The sequence below is a fragment of the Brachypodium distachyon genome, chromosome 3 (genome assembly GCF_000005505.3).
Source record: "Brachypodium distachyon strain Bd21 chromosome 3, Brachypodium_distachyon_v3.0, whole genome shotgun sequence".
In the NCBI taxonomy this organism is placed as follows: Eukaryota; Viridiplantae; Streptophyta; class Magnoliopsida; order Poales; family Poaceae; genus Brachypodium; species Brachypodium distachyon.
In genome coordinates this window covers 41,737,816-41,754,623 of record NC_016133.3, presented here as the reverse complement: position 1 = coordinate 41,754,623, position 16,808 = coordinate 41,737,816, and the positions used below count along the sequence as shown (strand labels likewise).

Below are 16,808 nucleotides of genomic sequence, written 5' to 3'. Positions count from 1 at the left end.
GTGATCAAGGGAATCTCAAAGCTTTAGCCCTGGATGCGTCTTATTGCAGGACTGGATGGTGGATCAAAAGTTGTGCTCCGAAGCTGCGCCGTGCGAGCGCTGGCACCGGATCAGTTGTGGTCGTGTCGCCGTTGATTGAGATTACATATTAATTCCACCTCTCCCAACCCAAGCAAGCAGACCCAGTTGGCACGAAGGCCGTCTCGTCAAGGCAGATGAGAGACTCGCTCGCCGTAGATTAATTGTTAATCACCGGCGTCGCATCTGACGTGACACGGCGTTAAAAGCGCCTCTGGATCGATCTGGTCCCCTTTTGGTGATATTGTTTTGGAGTGACTATTCCGTCTATTCGTAGGTCACACTGCCTGTGTACATAACTCGTCGACGGCTCACCGTCAAGGACGAGGTCTCTGATTGCGGTCGGTGCCTCGGTGGAAGACATGATGTTATGTTCTTGTTTAGGATTAAACGGCCCGAATCCGCAGCAGGCCCGTCAAGCTCAGAGAGGAGGAAGACCATTAAGTGGGGCTGTGTGTGGCAGGCCTTTGTTCGCTGTGATATAGGCCCATCGTATCGCTGCTGGATTAATGGGCTTCTACTGTGGATTGATGATCATGTCTGGCGTCCGTACTCTCGTGGAATTTCGTTGTAAGATCTCTGCCAGCCCATTTGACGCTCGTCATTTGGAGATAGAATTGTGAAATTCTTTTGAATTCTAAAAACTAACTTATTTGGTTGGAACGAAATTGGTTACGTGAATTCAATTTGCAATTTCATGAAATCACACTACCACTGACCTCATTCCTTTCTAAAAGCCACCATTTTTGTAAAATTGTCTCTCACTCTACAAATGCATGCGGTAAACAAATATGATTTTTGAACTCGGAATTCAAATTCAACCAAATGAAATCTCATGAAAAGTTAGTTCATTTCATTTCTACCAAATGAAATGAAAGGAGGGTTGCCAAACGAGCTGTACGATTTTTTCCTGAGTTCACTGAAGTGTTTTCATCGACGAAAAAAATCGAGGTGCCATGGATCATCCGTGAGATTCAGTGAGGTGCAGAGGGGTGCGGTCTCTGTTCTGCAATGCAATGGCTGTTCGTTTGTTCAGGAGAGCCCGGCGTAAAGTGGATGTGGAGTCTGATAAGTTCGGATGAGGCTGTTGTGTTTGTGAGGGGGCTGCCCGTAGCTTTTCTCTGCTTGGTGGTAGCCAGCTGCCAAGGCAGGTCAGGGCGTGATGAACGGGTTGTTGCGTTGTTTGATGTTTTTCTTCTGTTGTCTGTTGCTTGTGAACTTTGTAGTTGCTGGCTTCTGCAGATCATGGATATCACACCGTGACACACACAAAGTACGTAGGAGTACAAGATTATTTTCTTCAGTACAACAGGAGAATACAATAGCTACACACATATTAACCCAACGCGGACAAAGCAGCAGTAGAAAGAAGAAGAAAAATGACAAACGTGTACAACTACGGGCTCCGACTCCCCTGCCGAAGCCAGCGATTGCCACGCCAGCACTGACAAGCGGGACCCGGGACAGCCGCACGGACACATTATTGACGAACCCCACGACCTCGCAGATGACATACGGACTGCCGGCAAGACCGAGACGACGACGACTGAACGGAATACACGACACATCAACACGTACACGTACGGCTAGAATATGTAGGTAGATTGTGGCCCGCGAATCCACTGGATCACTCGGTGGCCTTGTCGGCCTCGTCAGCGGCCGCCGCCGGCACCTCGACTGGCGCAGCTGCTTCGGCCTCGACCGGTGTCTCCGCAGCTGCCTCCGGCTCCTTGGCCTCAGCGGCAACCGCCGGTGCCTCTTCCTCAGCCGCCTCGACGGGCACGGCCGCCTCGGCCTCCACCGGCGCCTCGGTTGCTGCTGCTGCTTCCTCCGGCACTGCAGCTGCAGGCGCTGCCTCCTCCTCCTTGGCCGGTGTCTCTGCCACCACCGGCGCCGGCGCCTCTACGGCCTCTTCGGTCTCGACAGCGGCCGGCGCCTCTGCTTCTTTGGTCTCGGCCTCCGCCGGAGCTACTACAGCCTCTGGCTCTGGTTCCCTGGTCTCGATCTCCACCGGAGCTGCAGCCTCTGGCTCCGCCTCCTTGGTGGTCTCCTCCGTGGCCTCGGCTGGAGCTGCCTCGGCCTCGGCCACGGCTGGCTCAGCCACCGGCGTTGCCTCCTCCACCACTTCGGTCTCCGTTGGCTCGGCCGCCGGTGCTGCCGCCGCCTCGGGCTCCACCACTTTGGTCTCGGCCACGGCCGGCGCAACAGCTTCCTCCTTCACGGCCACCTCCTCCACGGCAGCAGCAGCTTCAACAACCGGCTGGACTTCCTCCACCGCCACCACCGCCGGAGCCTCCTCGGCGGCGGGCATCGCGTGCGTGGCGACCTGAACCTGCGTTTAATTTGCAAACGACGCGTGTCATACATTGAAATCAAAATACCTATCGAGCGGGTTGATCGTCATGTGCAAAGTTAGTCGATCGTGAATGCGTGCGCATGCCAATTAATTAACAGACACGCTCAACAGATCGATCAAAGCTACATGCATTCATCAAGGACACCAAACCAAAAAGGCTTTCAAATGGCTACCTCGACGGCGGCCATTTGCAATGAGCTTGGACCCGAAGCGTCTAGCTGACTATCTGGCTGATGATCGATCGATCGAGCTAGCACTTCGGTGCGATCGAACCAGATGAGAGTGTGACAGATGAACTCTGTTGTGCTGAGTGATGAAGCGGTGTGCTGCGATACAGGGGCTATATATAGCGGCCTCCCGAGGGCAAAATGGGCACGAAATTGACAGCTGGGCGTGACACGGAAGAAATAAAAATGCATAGGATCAACCACTGTTGATCGGTCTGCATACCATTCTGATTTGTGATACAGTATCGTAGTATAGGAATCTACGCACGTACACGTCGATCGGCGCGGAAATACATGCGCGCGCGCGCGCACACATGGCCACGCAAGCAAGTTGCGTACGGTGATCAACGGCACTCCAGTTTATACCAAATAAAAAATGGTGGGCGCCATTCATTCATGCATGGCACGGATCAGCAGCTAGATTCAACACGGTACTGTGGCCCTGCTGTCTCTACGTACAATCTCCAAACATATTCTGAGCAGAGATGGCTGAAAGTTCGAGTAGTTAGCTGTAACAAAATATCTTTGGGATCGAAAAAGGGTGTGGGTACCCACAAAAAAAAAGAAAAAGGGTGTGGAGGTGAAGTTGGTTGCTTGTGGTGGAACCCATCCACCCAGGTTCAAATTCTCGACAGCATGGGTGTCATATTTTTTTGAATTATTTCAGAATTTAATCTAGCGCTATTCTTTCAGTGGTAGGTGACGTACCCGTCAAAAACGAAACGTGAGCGGTGACTTCGTTCATCTCTTAAAAACTGCCGGTCTTCCGAAGATGCTCATAAGAATAGGGCGCAGGAGAGAGAACAGGCAAGCCAGAGAGAGCTGGCTGGCCGGGCCACGATGGCAGGCGTGCCTTTCGAGGTGTAAAGACGGGGGGCCATCGCGGTCAGTGACGACATGCGTGGACGCATGCACCGACCTGGCCTGTAGGGCTGTACATCGCGTCACGTCACTGCACGTTCGTAGTGTGGTGTGGCCAGCCACACAGCCAGCCTTGTATCGTAGCCCCGGTTTAACTCGACAGCCAGTACGAGCTGCACCGTCCATTCGGTCCAGATCTGCGCTGGATTAAATGCCAGAATCAAACTTCTTTATGGTGTTATGTCCTTTTGTATTTTTATTTTTTTGCTTGCATGATTCAGTTGCTTCAACTTTCCCTTTGTGTGTGGCCTCAAAAAAAAAACTTTCTTTTTGTGAGCTTCAGTCGATTTTTTGCCATGGTGATACGCCATCTCTCCGTTCCATATTATAACCAGCCCATGGTATGTTGATAGGATAATAGAAATGGATGTACTTTAAGCCCGATGAATATATATGTATCTGCGTATCCGACATGGGTAGAAATAAGAGGAAGAAATTCGGCATGTTGGATGCAGGTCTAGAAACCATTTTTAGTTTTAGGAAAAAGTGAAATCCATTGTTTACCTTTTTTTTGTAAATATTTGACATTGCTTATCCTAGTTAAAATCATGTGTCACATTTTACCCCAACATGTCACGTTGTACCAATACTAACTGTCAGGGGATTATTTTATTTCTTCCTGAGTACGAGAACGATCTGCAGGGAGATGGACCGACATCGATTTTCTATCGTGCACTCATGCTAGCGTAGAGACAGTGAAACTTGAGCCGGAGAATGTGCGTCGTCTAATGCCGCCATTGAAGGTCGTGACATGATCTATATGGATCGATCGACTAGTTTATAGCTAGATCTGCCATCGAATGGGGTGGAGCTACCCTAGAGCTATGTAAATTAAGGCCGTATACGTCAATATGTGATGGGAAATGCATTTGTAACTTAGCCAATCCTTTCTCATTTCGCAATGATCGAACTATTATAGCTACTACTGCCCTGGGCGGAGTGACACTGCTACTGGTTACTGAAGGTACTGTTGGAATTGACTTAGCGTCAGAGAAACCCACGAATTAGTCGGGTTTTTTAGGTGAACATCATCTCGAAGAGCCATCAATCGAAGAGCCTAACTAGCTAGCACGTAGACATGTACAATTATATATGCATGCATGCCACGAAAAACAGAGCACTGCACAGCTAACGATCGAGTTGGAGTAGAGTTTTACAGCTAACACAACGAGTGGGCGAGATTACCTTTCGGGCTAAGTGCTCGCATGTGCCAAAGCCCAAAGCTCCATCGGCAACAATAATTACAGCAGATGGAGGCGATAACCCCCGTCCCGCTTGGTTTGATTTTATTATACTGCCAGCTCTTTCTCGTCCCAAAAGCGATGGCAGGCGATCCATCGTGGCACGCCGCGTTACAAGTTGGCTTAATTTGCATGAATGGATGTATTTGCAGATTTATATATAACTTGGCTTATTAATTGATCGCTTGCTACGAGTAGTTGCTAGTATTACTCGGACGACGATGGACCTATTATTCGTGACAATTAAGCTAGGTGGCATGAGAATTTAGCAGTTGCAAGAAACGACAGGAAGGGTAGGAAAAGTGTGCCCATTGGCAGATCAGCTGGTCTGCTGAAAGTTTGAGAGCAAGCTATCAGCTAGTAAACAGTGTGTTCAGTCCACTCATGCGTGGACAGCGTAGCAGAGCTTTTGGATGAGTTTGCAAGGAGGGAGGGATGGATACTGTCAAAATCGCTTTAAAATCAGGATAGGCTGATTCGGTGTCAAATCGCTGGAATCGGACATGGACGGTGATCAGCTAGTGCAAGGCCCCCCAGTAGTAGGCATGCTTGATGGCACATGCATATGCCGCTGGGTTGCGCTGGTAAGGATGGGCAGAGCCTAATCAAAATTGCGGCCGGTCGATTAGAGTGGAGTCCAATCAATTGCATGGTGCCCAAAGTCGCTTTGCCAGGATTTGGCATTCAGTAAATTGTTAGCCTAAGCTGACTCGACATGATTTTGGCATGACAGTGGGATGCCAAACAAACTGCTAGCCAAAGTTATTACCAAATGCCGGCATAAAAGTTAACTTCCACCGCCGCGAGCCAGTAGTTGTCGCCGGCTCTGCATTGCCCTCTCTGGCCTCCAAAGCTCGACGCATCCTGGTTCTACTGGCTTGCCAACGCCAAACTACCGGCCATTTTGCGAAGATGCAACAAATCTTCATATCCCCCCTGCAACAATGGTCCTATGTTTCTAGACCAAAGTGTATCATTTTAACGAGTTTATGGTGTTAACTGTTCTGTGTATGTTTATTGAGTGCATGAATAGACTAACTGGTTATTCCACTCTTACGATGATCTTGTTTTTTTATTTTCGTATGATGATCTTGGTTGAGTGACTGAGTTCTTTTTTTTTAAGGAAGGTTGAGTACTTCAGTGACTGAGTGGACTACTGGAGTAGTGGAGGGGCGGTTATTGGGCCAACTTGGGGGAAAACAGACACTGCGTACCGAGCTGTAGAAGAGTGGGCCGTACTGATTGGGCTCGGTCACATAAAAGGCTCGTTACAAAAATAGAGATTAAACTAGAAACAAGAGACACGAATTTAACGTCGAAACCCTTGCGGAAAAAATCATGGACGTATGAAGACGCAATTTCACTATGTTAGAGTATTACAAGAACGAGACTACAGACCGTCTTTAAGTGTGACTACATGGGGTATATATAACGGGCAATAAACATGAGTCCTAATAGGACAAGGAAAACGAGTTCAACTCGTATACCAACACAAAGCCCAAACATATTTTGCTACGTCTAGCAGAGTTGGTAACGGATTCGGATCATATTTCAACAATTTTCACCTTGAACCGAATCCCCTCCAGTAGTCGAAAAAAGTAAACAATTCCAAACAAATGAACATAAACATCTTGCGCGTCAACGTCCATAGGACTAGTGAGTAACACCAACCAAGACTGAGCAAAGCTTAAACTTATTGACAGAAACTGGCTTTGTCATCATATCAGCATTACCAGTAATTGTCGTACCTCGAAGGTGGTAAAGATTTGCAGCCTTCATATCACCTTTCATCACAACAAGAGAATCTTTTGTGACCTTGACGATCCCATCTCCACCTGAATACTTGTATCCTTTATTGTCAAGAGAATTCAAAGAGATAAGATTTTTCTTCAAACTCGGAATGTGGCGAACATCCGATAAAGTTCTGATGGTGCCATCAAACATCTTGATTTGAATGGTGCCAATGCCTGCAACCTCGCACGGCGAATCATCGCCCATAAACACAGAACCATTTGGCATCGCTTCATACGTTGCAAACCACTCCCGGTGCGGAGTCATGTGGAAAGTACATGATGTATCAAGAACCCAAACATCTCTCATTTTGGAATCCCCGGTAACGACAACGAGAACATCACCATCAAAATCTTGTTTGCTAACAACGGTGGCTCAGGCATCATCCTCTTGTTGATCCTTCTGTTTGAATTTGTCATTCCTTTTCTCCTTGTTCTGCAACTTGTGACACTCGGAGATTTCATGTCCGTCTTTCTTGCAATATTTGCAAAACTTGTATTTGCCTCTATTTCCATTATTTGAGCTCCTCTCATTTGTCCTGTCACGAACAGATAATCTCTCACCCTGGGACGAACTTGAACCAACGTGAGACACCATATGCTTCATCTTCTCCTTGGAGTGTAAAGCTTCATAAACCTCATTAAGCGTGAGAGTATCACGACCGTATAATATGGTATCTCTAAAATTGGTATAAGAACTTGGCAGTGAACATAGGAACATTAAACCCATATTTTCTTCATCATACTTAACTTCCATTGCCGCTAGGTCAGATATAATCTTCTTAAACTCAGTGATGTGATTTAACACATTACCTCCTTCTTGCAGTCGGTGAAGAAATAACTTTTGCTTCAGATGCATTTTACTGGTGAGATCTTTTGACATGCAAATCTCTTCCAGCTTTAACCATAGAGCGGCAGCTGTCTTTTCAGTCAAGACTTCTTGCAAAATATTGTTGTGTAGATGAAGTTGAATTTGGGATAGAGCTTTGCGATCCTTTCTCTTCTCCTCATCAGTCCAGTCAGCAGATTTATTTTTCGCAAATCCATCCAATGCATCATCATAATCAGCTTGCGCCAATAACGCCCGCATCTTGACTTACCATAGGGAAAACCTTGTGTCACGATCCAGCAACGGAAAATCATACTTCATGGATGCCATGAGTAGACTAAACTATGTGCACAAAGTAGTACAAGCCGGAAACAATCCTTGATTGAATTAATTTGGGTAGCAAAAAACTTGAATTAATTTGGGGAGCAAAAAACTTGAATTTGATAGCAACTGGACAAACCACGGGTGGACGCAGCAATTTCGGATCAATTTTGATCTTCACGTGTGCTGCTGCCTTGGAACTTACAGCCAACGATTGAGCTCGTGAACTGCCTCACACACCGAGATGTTTCGGTCTGCTGCTTGCGCACGTGCTCTGCCTGCTTCAGATTGACGACCGATTGATATTTAAATCAGCACGCGTCGTAGAGCCTCCGATCGAAAGCCATAGGAAACCAACTCAGTGACAGTGGTGGATTCGGCAATGATAGCGGAACGTGATAAATCCCGTTCTGATACCATTTGTTACGAAAATAGAGATTAAATTAGAAACGAGAGACACGAATTTAATGTGGAAACCCTCGCGGGAAAAACCACGGACGCACGAAAGCGCAACTTCACTATGTTTGAGTATTACATGCACGAGACAACATATCGTCTTTAGATGTGACTACATGGGGTATATATAACGGGCAATAAACATGAGTCCTAATAGGACAAGAAAAACGAGTTCAACTCGTATACCAACACAAAGACCAAACCTATCATACCACGTCTAGCAGAGTTGGTAACGGATTCGGATCATATTTCAACAAGGCTGGATGATGATATGTTCCGTTTTCAGTCCCAAGTTGGTTTAGCAATATTTGGGCTAGCCCAATTGACTACTTTTGTTTTTGTCAAAAAAGCTACCCAACCAAATTGCCATGGCAAGTTTTTGTATTGCCAAAACATGGGCGATGGTATTTGAGGCTATCGTGAAGCCGATATCCAGGAAGAAGAGAAGAATGCGACAATGCTTAGCTTTTGGCCAATCAGTTTAAACTAGAGCCAGTTGAGATCTCTTTTATAAAACCCTATAAACTTCCAGAAGGCAGATCACAGAGCTCAAACTGCAAAACTTTCTGTGCTGGTGTCAGTAAAATGGAACCGTTTTTCCCCCACTCCCTGCCCCTCTAAAAAACTGCAAAACCTTGACCCAATTATTCTACCTATTACTGCTAGTAATAAATACTACTGAAACCTGGTGATCAAGCTTCTGAAACATGCTATGGCCAAGCCATAGTAGCCATATATAGCATGTAGCATTGTAGGTGTAGGGGCATGGACCTCAAGCCAAGTTTCCAAGAGTATCCTTCCTTACTTACCTTGACAACCTTGCAACCCGTTCATGCTAATAACCCACAACACACAAGGGACATGGCTTCCCGCCCATACCATCCCTTCCTTGTGATCCGGACATGCATCAGCACGAACCAAAAAACCCAACCCCTACACGCCCACATCCCATAAATATACGCCTCCGTTCATGCATTTTCAAATCCAAAGTTCAGCCCTGCCATGGAATCAGCAACTCTTTCACGTCTTCTTCCTCCTCCGATTCCCCTGCGTCGAAACGGCGCGAGCATTCTTCCAGGGGATCATGGTGGCCGGAGCAGGCCAGGCTGTTCTTCTTCTTCTTCCAGGACATGGAGCAGCAGGAGCGCTGCGGCGAGGCGGAGGAGCGGCAGCAGGCTGAGTGTAAAGGCTCTTTTCGGCGACGATGGAGGAGACGGGTTCCGGGCAGTCATGAGGATCGTGAAGCTCAACTCAGCCATCCAGAACCGGAGCATCAAGGAGCTGCTGGAGCTTATCGCCGAAGAGTACCTGTATTTCTTCAGTAAACTTCCACCCGTCAGTGTTTCCGAGATCAGCAAGGTATGGTCGCTCCAAAAATTGTACTCCTTGAAATAGGTCAGTAAATAAATATTATCTTGGGTCAAACAGCTTCTGTATTTCGCCAACCCGGTTGTATATCTGAGAACAGGCCGTGTTGGCGTAATTCATATTTGAAAATTTTCCAAATTTTCAGTGACATGCCCAGCTGACCACCACATTTTCTTGCTTGTAGTTCCTACCTTCTTTTCTTCGGATTATTATTAGTACATCAGCATTGTGATATCTGACCCATGGCATGGTGAACAGAATATGATGCTACTCATCCACGAGATGATGCTCCGGCACCAGGTCTCGTTCGTGCTCAAGCCCAGGGAGGATCAAGGCTTCGACTTGGGCATCAAATGGTCTCTAGGTCTGTTCAAAACTCTCCTCGGCCACTGTGTATGCCAGAGTTTCAGGTCCATCTGGACAACAGGGAAATTTGTTCCTTATATGTTTTACTATTTCAAATTCGTATTCTCCAAAAACCGAATTAAAATTTGGTTGCAGAATGGAAGGGTGTGAAGCTGCCTTGGGACGTGGACTGCAACGTCTCTACGACTCACGTCTACAGAGGCATGTTGCTCATCAGGTGATTCCCTAAGCAAAGCTTGAGCATATAGGTCTGAATCTGCAGAATGATAGACATACTGACCAAATGGAATTGTTGTTTCGTTGCCATAGCCAAGTAAACAAGACCTGCGTGCCACTCCTGCAGAGGATTCTTCAGATCATTCACCAGGCAAGCTAATAGGCTCACTATGAAATCAAGATGCACAAATCCGTGATAATGATTCATCTTTCTTTTTTACCCAAAAAAATGACTAAACGGGTCACGATTGTATATTTGCATTATTGCAGAATTTGGACGCAGTAATTTTGATCGTCACGAACAAGATCCTACCGGAAGGGGCACTCAATGAGAACGAGAGAAGCACTATTATTGCCTGTGCCATCATTGGTCTGGTGGTCATGGTTCTCTTCTACGCCATGTTCAAGAACATGTAGGTTCGTTACGGCAGCAACATCACAATCATATTCTGAAGAAAATTCTGATGTACAGAAACAAGAATCTGTTGTGCATGATCAGCACTGGATGCTAATGATGATGCAACATTTCCATTATCCATGAATAGTGAATGCGTAGAAGCAAGCAGAATAGATGTTGATTAGGCAACAAACAACCTTAATGAATAAGATGAACGGTAGCAGCAATTAAGAATGAACAGGAGCAGGCCGGTCACTAACAGTTTGATAAAGATAATAAGTTGATAAATTAGGCATCACCTACAACATTACAATGTCGGTGGGACATTATCCATGTAAGAGGCTTTTTCTGGGGTAAGAAAGGAGAGAGCTACTTCTTACCATAAGATGCACCTATGGTTGCTGAATTCACAACAAAGTTAATCAGCTTTCTCTTTCCCTTACTGCTGCTTCCTATTTAACAAACTACAAATTCGGGATAAACTACCACATGTGACCCTTTCGGGGAGACCAAACTAGACAGTATGCTGAACTACCATTCCTTTTGATTGCTACTGTGAAGAGATTACCCTACAGCCCTTTTCTTGTAAGTACATCAGTCTTTTGGATACATAAGATGAAATTAACAACTTCAGCAAATTTCTGTCATTTCTTCAGTGCCTACTGCCAGGATGTTAGACCAACTAGAGTCCAGTAAGATGTTTCATCTGCAACCAAAGTTGGACGCTCGTATTAGAAAAGCAAACACGCTCGTATTAGAAAAGCAAACGGATACCATGTGCTAAATGAAACAGAACGAGTAGTTACCAGTACTCAATAAGCCACTATAATAACTAAGGATATCCTTGCAGCCGTTTCACACATTTCTATAGACTCCTACTGTCTAGCATTGAAAGACAGAACAAAATACAGTGTGACAATAGAACAACGGATGACAACCTTCCACAAACACTAGGCAGTGCAAGCAAGATAAACATGAGGATGTTCTTAGGAGAGTTAATAACTAACCAGTTAGATCTTATTAGCTTGCTTGAAAAGATGATCTGACAGCAACTCTGAAACACCCAGAGCGGTTAAGCTTTCACATCCAAAGAGATCTTTAAGTTTTGAGTCACATAATATCAATGTGGGATTTGACGGATCCTGCAAAGAATGGAAATGAGGTAAAGAACAAACAAAAAAAAAGGAAATAAGGTAATCAATCCATTTGTACTTAAGAGAAGCCTGGATTCACATACAAGTTTTTTAGATAACGACATACATAACAGAACATTTTGCATATGGCTGATTATCAATTTATCATTCCCAGCGTATTAGGCATATGCATGAAAACATTAAAGCAAGTGAAAAGGGGACCTTTTGGGACATGCTTTGCTTATGCTTCACACTTGTCATAAGTCAAAAGAGAATAGACAAGAAACCAAGTTGCATATAGAAGCAATCAGCAAAATACTTGCATATGGCCATTGAATATTTATGCAATTGTATATAATGGTCTACATTGAAAAGTCTTTCAACCACATGTGCCAGTATTTTAAGTACACCATTGGAAAAGAAACGGCAATGTACACTAAAAACTTGCATATAAAAATAACAACCATATGCATGTAGATGATCAACCACATGCTTTGCTTATGCTTCACTCATCATAGGTCAAAAGAGAATAGACAACCAACCAACTTGTGTGTAAAGCAATCTGCAAAATGCTCGCATATTGCTACTCAAGATAATATATAAAGGGTATAATCGTGGTCACTAAAAAGCATATTGACAACATGTATCAGTTCCTTTAAGTTAAAATTGGAAATCACATTGGAATATACACTCAACAGCTTATATCTAAAACCAACCACCATATGCATCTAGTGGATCAACCACCAACAACCATGTTGCCAACCAAACCAGAAAACTAAAAGAGAAAACAGAAAGCGAGTGATCTGCTAAATAAAAAAATCTACCACGGTGTCCAGTCAAAAAAATCCGTCATAAATTAGATAGAAGAAAAAAACAAGCAAGAAATAATTTGTCTGGAGCGTCAGGAGAAAGGAGTACAATTATCCTGTGAACCTCAATATGCTTTGTATGTGTAAAATCCAAAAGGCAACTAGACATGCTTAGGTTCTCGAAAGATGTTTACACACTAATCTACTACTGAGCCGGCAAATTGCTCTCACTTACTGTAGTTTTTCATGCTTGGCCACAATTAATTTGAAATGCCCACTACAAGTTTAACATCACGCAGGGCGTCCAAACAAGAACTGTATAGTACATCAAGGTTTTGATAATAACATCCACTAACCTCCAAATTATTGCTTTTGATGTGGTCCCAAACACGCTTGACAGCCTCGGAGTGGGGCATCTCTCTTTCTCCAGTTCCAAAAAAGCTAGCAAGAGCATCAGACACGATAACAGGAAGTTGGTTAGGATCACTTTCAGCAGGAGAAATGGGTTCACTGTCCACAGGCTTCAGCTTCTTCGAATCTCGATTTGAATCTTCTGCGAGATGTTTTAGTACAGATGCTTAAACCAAAGTTTGATTACTTAGAGAAGATAAGTAGGTAGTGTGAGCAAGGCCTACTTGCTGGCTCGAGTGGTCTTATATGCTTTGCCAAAAGCTTGTTCATCTTGAACATATCAGTGCAATCGGTCTCAAAAACCAACCGTAGCTCATCATTGCAGATGATCTTTCTCTTATTGTTTGGGTCCTGCAAGTTGTTCCTGCGAATGTACGCCCAAAGCTGCTTAACGATCTGCAATTGAATCACAATCTCAGGGTCTTCGGTGATGTAATCATCAAGACAAGGGAAGACAGTAGAAGGGCAGGCCAGTATAACAAACCTCAGTTCTAGCCATGGTTGGTTCACCAACAATAACTTGCAGCTCAGGTGAAACACCACAGACTTTGTTTAATCCCCCTGGACCACCTCTTCGTTTTACTCCAGTACTAGCACTGATTCACAGAGACAACGAGAAACAATAAATTCAGTGAACAGACTGGACAACCGTAGAAAATAGCTGACAGTTGAGAACAAGAGAAGGGACACATCTATATCTGCTGTAGTCATAGGAGAAGTACCCCTCCGGATTTCATATCAAGAATATTCTTCCAAACAAACAGGCCAGTGTGTGCTAAATATTGTTTCGTACAAAGTAAATATAATGAGATTAACAAAGTCCAGTAAACATATAATTGGGTCTAATGACTGTTAATGATTTCTATCGAGTTCCAGGCAGAAAAAAAAAGGAGTGCACCAACATATCCATTTGTTCAGCACAATGAACATTATGGATAAGCTTCTTAGTTCTACAAGAGGTTTATTTTCAAAGCAACCATGTTGATGGGGATGGCCAAATCCATTATTACACGTCCAGAGGCTTTAAATTCTGCAGGTAAGGTTGACATAACTACGGCAGTATTCAAAGATTAGCTTAAGTACGCAAGAAGTGATTCCACAAGAGTCCGTGGTCATTAAAAATCTAGTACAAGCTGGCACGAACCAATTGAAACGCTCGGGAAACCATTTCCTTGCAGTTTACACCACCAACCCACTAATTACTCACAGTAATCGTGATAACGTATCAACGTCCACTAGAAAGAATGAAAGCCCCAACCCCTAACTCCTAAGCACGCACACAAGATATTCCGCGACCACCAAAAATGTAGGCTTTTACACTTAACCTAACCACAATCGACCAATCAAATCTGAGAAAGGAGTTAACAGAACATGTAGTCTACAGGCTTTGGATTATAGCTTCGTGCAGAAGTCATAGGAAGCACACGCTAGCAGGGGCACCTAACCGAAACATCATCTCATCCAAACCCTAGCGCGAAAGGGGAGGAAAAAAAATGACGAGGAACGAAGTGCAGGAAGCATTACCTTTCCTTCTTGGGCTTCGCGGACGCCGCCCCACGCGGACTCTCCGCCACGACCGCCCCACGAGGACTATCCCCGGCCACGGCGGCGGCGGCAGCCGCAGCGGCCATCTGCTGCTGCTGCTGCTGCTGGTACTGCTGCAGTTGGACGAGCCTCTGGAGCTGCGCCCCACCAGGCTGCGCGTAGCGGAACGACGCCGTGGCGGCGTCGTACTGCTGGGAGGCGGGCGGGCTGGGGCGGTGCTGTTGTTGCTGTTGCTGCTGCTGCTGGTACTGCTGCGCGGCGGCGTAGTACGACTGCAGCTGCTGTGCCGTGGGCTGCTGCTGTTGCTGCTGATGCGCGAAGAAGTGCGGCACGCCGGCGCCAGGTGCGGAGGAGGCGGAGGCCGTGGTGGCCGCCGCGAAGTGGGGCGAAGCGGTGGCAAAAGGGTCCTTACGCGAGGCGGGGGCGACGGGGGAGAGGAGCGCGACGAGGATGTCGCGGATGAGCGGCGCCCTAGGGGCGAGGTCGACCCCGAGCTGCGCCTCGAGCTGCCGCACCACGCCCTCGGTCGATATCCCGCCCGCGTGACCGCCGGCGGCGGCAACGGCCTGGCGGACCAAGGACTCCACATACCGGGCCAGCTCCTGGTCAGACACCATCGGATTCGTGACGACGGCGGCGGCGGAGCTCGCCTTTTTTGAAAATGGGGAATCGCTCGCTCGGCTTCGGGTTCCGCGGTTTGTTTTGGGTCGCGGTGGTGGTTCAGGGAGGCTCAGCAGACTCGTAGCAGTACTGCTTTTGTGGGGTTCTTTCTTTCTCGGTTGGCGTCAGAAGAGGCGATGGGGATGGATGGATAGATCATGGGCGCTTTTCCTGTTTGGCCATTCCTCTGCTACCATATTAAATACAGCTCCCTGTGGTCCTCTGGAATTTAGTTTCTATGACCTGATTAAAAATTTGATTTAAATATAAAATGCCTGATGAATTGTCGAGAGGATCATCTTTCAAATAGTATATCCTAGCCGCTTACACATGGAAAAATAGAAATAACATTCTTCTATCAAAACAAACTTGCGCGATGATCATGTTGGTTCACAATTTGTGTTATGCTCGAAGACATCACAAAAACCTTAACTTCATTTGGAAACATTCAAATGACCATCACGACAAAAAAAATTGAATGTTTGGCGCCAATACAATAATTAGATGCAGCACTTGGTGGAAATTAATGATTAACAGACAGCATGTTGTCGGCTACATAAGGAGCAACAAGTAGTCCAAGAACCGATGAGTGTGAACGGCAGCACTAGTAACGTCATAAATTGCGAACGATAGAAAAAAGGGACTAGAGTGGCGGCAGTATCTGCCAATTCTTTGTAATTGCCATGTCGCTCGGAGGGGGCATGGCAAGAGTGGGGCGGGAGGGGGAGGGGACTGGTGTTGAGTCATTAAAAGTCCAAAATTATATTCCCACCATTTATATCGAGGAGTTGTCTAGTAGGACAAAAGTCTTCTGATACAGCGCAAGGTTCTTTGACTCGTTTTAAATTGTCATTACATTTATCGATTCAAACCATTAAATTCATCCAATGGTTTGCAAATTGTCAGCATTCTTGTTTTGTCGTCCAAAATCAATTTATCGATTTATTTCTTTATAGTTTAAGATTGGAAGTACATGATCATCCAAAAACAAACTCCTCCATGCCACAATCCTATCTTAAGTCGACATTTAAAAATGATGAATTTTTCGAAAGCATCAGGCCAAGGTCCAAGCTGAAGAACAAAAGCTTTCTATGCCGCCGCACGAGACACTGCTACGCGGTCCCACACCCCGGTCAAGCATAATTGCACCGAAGCCCCTGATAAAATACAAACCCGTACTACCAAGCCACCGCACCGCCCCTGGTCCTCTCTACAAAATCCGGATATCCTCTGCAATCCGGTGGGCCACACCAACCAGCACCCCAGCCGGGTGGTTGCCCTGGCCCCACTCCACCCACAGTGGCCCAAACCGTCAGCGACTCATCCCACCTGCTCTGCCACTTGCTTCTCGGCAGAACGGCAGGACACCGGCCGAGCCCGGCTACACGTGCAGGGCACGCGCAGCGGAGGGGGGAACAGAACAGAACAGGACGGGGCCCCGCATCGCTTTTTGGCCTGCCTGCTGGGTTTCTGCCGCGTTTTACCCGTTTCTACTGCCTGTGGCGCGCTGCGAACTCTGAGTCTCTGACCCAACCGGCCTGCGTTTCGTCATCAATGCCGCATCGCATCATGCTCTGCCTGCGCCTGCGTGAGCCATCGGAGGAGCGGCTGGCATCCGATGCGATCTCGACCCGAACACGAACACGCCGCCGCTGCTCTCCATTGCCGTCGAGTTGGCAAGACT

At 46.3% G+C, this 16,808-nt stretch overlaps 3 protein-coding genes across 3 annotated transcripts; 1 reads left to right on the top strand and 2 right to left on the bottom strand.

The window, feature by feature from the left end:
• Positions 1–1,352: 1,352 nt before the first annotated feature.
• On the bottom strand, positions 1,353–2,773 carry LOC100831861 (skin secretory protein xP2). Its single transcript, XM_003572307.4, has 2 exons — positions 2,608–2,773; positions 1,353–2,410 (listed from the first exon to the last, which is right to left on the bottom strand). The coding sequence occupies exons 1-2, from the start codon at positions 2,620–2,622 to the stop codon at positions 1,706–1,708; spliced, it is 720 nt and encodes a 239-aa protein (XP_003572355.1). The 5' UTR covers positions 2,623–2,773; the 3' UTR covers positions 1,353–1,705.
• Positions 2,774–9,006: 6,233 nt separating this feature from the next.
• Positions 9,007–10,731, top strand: LOC104584241. Its single transcript, XM_010238445.3, has 5 exons — positions 9,007–9,578; positions 9,846–9,951; positions 10,089–10,170; positions 10,263–10,320; positions 10,440–10,731. Exons 1-5 carry the CDS (start codon positions 9,222–9,224, stop codon positions 10,584–10,586), a joined length of 750 nt encoding a protein of 249 aa, XP_010236747.2. The 5' UTR covers positions 9,007–9,221; the 3' UTR covers positions 10,587–10,731.
• Positions 10,732–10,828: 97 nt separating this feature from the next.
• Positions 10,829–15,241, bottom strand: LOC100842878 (mediator of RNA polymerase II transcription subunit 15). The gene is made up of 6 exons (XM_003574686.4): positions 14,444–15,241; positions 13,404–13,515; positions 13,144–13,315; positions 12,865–13,061; positions 11,574–11,708; positions 10,829–11,272 (listed from the first exon to the last, which is right to left on the bottom strand). Exons 1-5 carry the CDS (start codon positions 15,079–15,081, stop codon positions 11,577–11,579), a joined length of 1,251 nt encoding a protein of 416 aa, XP_003574734.1. The 5' UTR covers positions 15,082–15,241; the 3' UTR covers positions 10,829–11,272; positions 11,574–11,576.
• Positions 15,242–16,808: the final 1,567 nt, after the last annotated feature.